Source organism: Alosa pseudoharengus, unplaced genomic scaffold (genome assembly GCF_046254945.1).
Source record: "Alosa pseudoharengus isolate Yale_2024_CS ecotype anadromous, Long Island Sound unplaced genomic scaffold, YU_APseudo_1.1 YU_APseudo_1.1_scf_18, whole genome shotgun sequence".
Lineage (NCBI taxonomy): Eukaryota > Metazoa > Chordata > Actinopteri > Clupeiformes > Clupeidae > Alosa > Alosa pseudoharengus.
Window position 1 is genome coordinate 15,524,074 of NW_027468650.1, and position 3,612 is coordinate 15,527,685.

The window sequence follows — 3,612 nt, forward strand, 5'->3', positions numbered from 1 at the left end:
CAGTAATCACTATGAATACCTTGTCCTCCATTTGGGTTAACCAATGCGCCTGCTGTGTTTCAAGCCTAAGTTGTTGAATAATTTCTTGATGATATTTAGATTTTTTTCACCCTGTGCAGAGTCACACCATTCCCATGTCAGAGAGGTGTTGCAACGTCTCCTCCAAAATCAGTTGTTTGTCAAGGCTGAGAAATGTGACTTCCATACAGAAGAGACATCATTTTTGGGGTTTGTCATCTCTCCTGGTGTGGTCAAGATGGATCCAGGGAAAGTAAAGGCGGTCTCTGACTGGTCTACTCCTCCCTCTCACCGGGATTTACAGCGCTTCCTTGGCTTTGCCAATTTTTATAGGAAGTTTATTCAGAACTAGTTCTGTTGTGGCTCCACTCACGGCACTCACGTCCACCAAGCGTCCATTTCTCTGGAACAAGGAGGCTGAACGTGCCTTTTCCATTTTGAAGGCCAGGTTTTCCACTGCCCTAGTCCTGATCATCCCTGATCCTTCTGCCCAGTTTGTACTGGAAGTGGATGCCTCTGATTCAGGGGTGGAGGCTGTGCTGTCACAGAGACTGTCCAATGATAACAGGATGCATCCTTGTGCTTATTTTTCTCGTAAATTAACACCTGCTGAGCAGAATTATGGCATTGGCGATCGAGAGCTACTAGCGGTCAAACTCGCTTTTGATGAGTGGAGACACTGGCTAGAGGGCACAGAGAAGCCATTTATTGTGTGGACAGATCATAAAAATCTAGAGTATTTAAGGTCTGTGAAGAGGCTCAACTCGCATCAGGCCAGGTGGTCTCTATTTTTCTCCCGCTTTAACTTTGTTCTCTCCTACAGACCAGGCTCGAAGAATGTTAAGCCTGATGCCCTGTCCCGACAGTTCGCTCCTGATTCTCCACTGGACCAGGCTGAGACTATTCTCCCTCCTCACTGCCTAGTGGCTGCAGCTCAGCTGGATATAGAGACCGTAGTTCAGCGGTCTCTCGCTCAGGATCCAGGACCAGGTAACGGACCCCCTAACTGCCTGTTTGTGCCTCTTTGTGTCTGATCACAGGTGCTAGAATGGGGACCCAGTTCTCTGTTAGCTTGTCATCCTGGGACCACTCGAACTCTCTCAGTGCTCAAGCAGCACTTTTGGTGGCCGTCAAGCATTTTAAAAAAACCTCTTATAGTTTACATTGTTTTTCATAAATAAAAAACATTCCTCCTAATCAGAAGAAGCCATTGTTTCTTCCTGGTAGGGGAAAGTCCCAAGGAAGTTTACATAGATAACACAGGTTCCTGCCATCCTCATTCCACTAACTGGCGTGCATGTTGCAGACTGTATAAAAGGCTGCTAATGAACCTGTCTTCTACTAGAGTTACCTCAACAACTCAGCCATGTCTCTCCGCATCGCAACACTTCTCTTTGCCCTGCACTGCCTGCTGACTGCATGCAATGGTAAGTTCATCTCACTGTCTGTTGACTTCACCTTTTCCTTCTTTCCCTGTTTTGCCCAACTAACTCAGCTACACCTGACTACCCACCCTTAACTATTTTTATTTTTTTCTTGCAGCATATAGTTGTCAACATGTCCCTGGTGGGTTGATGCAGATTGATGCAGGTCTTGGGCAGGTGTTTGGGGTTAACAGTGCTGATGACATCTACACACGGTATGTGGACTCGTCATGGATACGTATCTCAGGCAAACTGAAGCATGTCACTGTGGGCCCAGCAGGAGTCTGGGGAGTCAACAGTGCAAACAACATCTACAAATTGGTTGCAGCTAAGTGGGTGCAAGTAACTGGTAAGATAAACTGAATGGTGGGGTAACAATCACAGTGTTGCATACAGCCATTTTAAAGACAGTTAAAAACACAATATGACTATTACCTCAGTGTGTTTCTGTATGATTTCATAAGAATTCTCATCTGTGTTTAATATTGATTATGTCTTATGATTATGATTAGGCTGTAAAATTCATGTATGTTCATGTTTATATAGTACATACAGTACAACATTGTGTTTGATGTGCAATCTGTAATTCTAATCCCATGTCAAATTCTCCAAATTCACTGTGGTGTGATTCCTATATGTTTTTATAAATATTTTTTTCTAATAATCTTTTTATAATAAGTTAATATTTCGTTGTGGACCAAGACAATTGAAGCAGATTGATGCTGGTGGAGACCAGTTTGTGTCAGGAGCCAGTCATCTGGATGACTCCTTATGTCTTCCAATGGACAGCACGATTGGTTACATTGGAGCCAACAGTCCTGTAGACTGGGTCAGCCTTGGGGGCAAATTAAAGTACTACAGCTGTGGCCCTTATAGCTGCTGGGGTGTTAGCAGTAAGGATGAAATCTTTATGAGGAAGGTAAGGCTGAACGGGGCAGTTTGGGGAATGGTCAATAAGCAAAATAAATAAATGTAATTGATTTTTCTCATCCACCTTTGTTGGATCCTCTAGAAGGTGAATTCCACTCATTGTCAGGGAGTCGGTGGCTGGCAGCACATTGCAGGATCCTTGTCTATGATTGAGGTGGGAGGTGACGGCTCTGTCTATGGAGTGAATTCTATAGGAAATGTGTACCGCAGGTTTGTCTTTACAAGCTTGTCTGTATGGAGGGTGCTGGGGGTTTTAAAGCCTCAAAGTATTTACCGGTATTTATAATTCCATAATTATGATAAATTATTTCCCTTCAACTCTAAAATGTTTCATCATGTGTTCAAATTCATTACAGGGATTTCACATCTGACTGTCACCCAGAGGGTGAAGGCTGGACCCAGATTCCCCTCTACAGCGGTGATGTGAAGCATGTGTCGTACGATACGGGTCATCTCTGGATCATCCGGAAGAATGACAACATCTTCGACTGCACTGTCTGAGTAAGGCTCTTCTAGAGAGGCTCTTCTAGAGAGGCAGCCCTGCTACATGAACCCTGCAGCTTCATTTAAATTTCAAAAAATTTAAATAATAATCATGCTGTGCTTCTGTCATATTATTCAGTTTGGTTGATTAGTAAAAACACATATATTGTGTAAATTGAAAACAACAGTGTGCAGCATCAAGTGATTATGTGTGGTGGTATGTTTAGGTTGACTTTTTCAGCTCTCTCTTTGAAATAATCATGAATAATGATGAATACTTTATTCTCTGTGATTCTGGTGATCAATAAAGCATGTCTAAACTGACATTTCACTTCTTGAGTCATACCTCATAATGATGGTTCATTGTAACCCAGTCTCACTCCCTACTCATCACACATGGCTGTTTGGTCAGGAGCCCTAGCATTAATTTCCAAAGAAGGGTGGACAGTCAGATAGACGGTACAGTTTATTTCTGTCTCTTTGGCACATTTTTCAGATCAGACCTGCTTGCTCAAACTCAACTTCATCACAGTTTTTCTCAGTTGCTTTGGTACATTTCTCGAATCAGTATTAACATTTGCACAACAGTTAGCGCATTTCTCAAAACAATTAATGCAAACTGTACCGCATTGTAGATAACCTGCAAAAGCATGTATCTTGCTTAAAATGCTTGGTTTATTTCTCAAAAAAGTATTTATACCAATGAAACTGTCAATGCAATTACAAGTCCTGATTGTTTATGTGAAGTTTGTTTTGT

General features: G+C 42.4%; 1 protein-coding gene across 1 annotated transcript; it reads left to right on the top strand.

The window, feature by feature from the left end:
• Positions 1-1,641: 1,641 nt before the first annotated feature.
• On the top strand, positions 1,642-2,873 carry LOC143131861 (fish-egg lectin-like). The gene is made up of 5 exons (XM_076291446.1): positions 1,642-1,657; positions 1,690-1,784; positions 2,122-2,361; positions 2,455-2,582; positions 2,729-2,873. Exons 1-5 carry the CDS (start codon positions 1,642-1,644, stop codon positions 2,871-2,873), a joined length of 624 nt encoding a protein of 207 aa, XP_076147561.1.
• Positions 2,874-3,612: the final 739 nt, after the last annotated feature.

Coding starts and splice junctions, on each gene's coding strand:
- LOC143131861 (XM_076291446.1), top strand. Junction 1,785..2,121: donor TTGCAGCTAAGTGGGTGCAA/GTAACTGGTAAG, acceptor TTTTATAATAAG/TTAATATTTCGTTGTGGACC. Junction 2,362..2,454: donor ATGAAATCTTTATGAGGAAG/GTAAGGCTGAAC, acceptor TGGATCCTCTAG/AAGGTGAATTCCACTCATTG.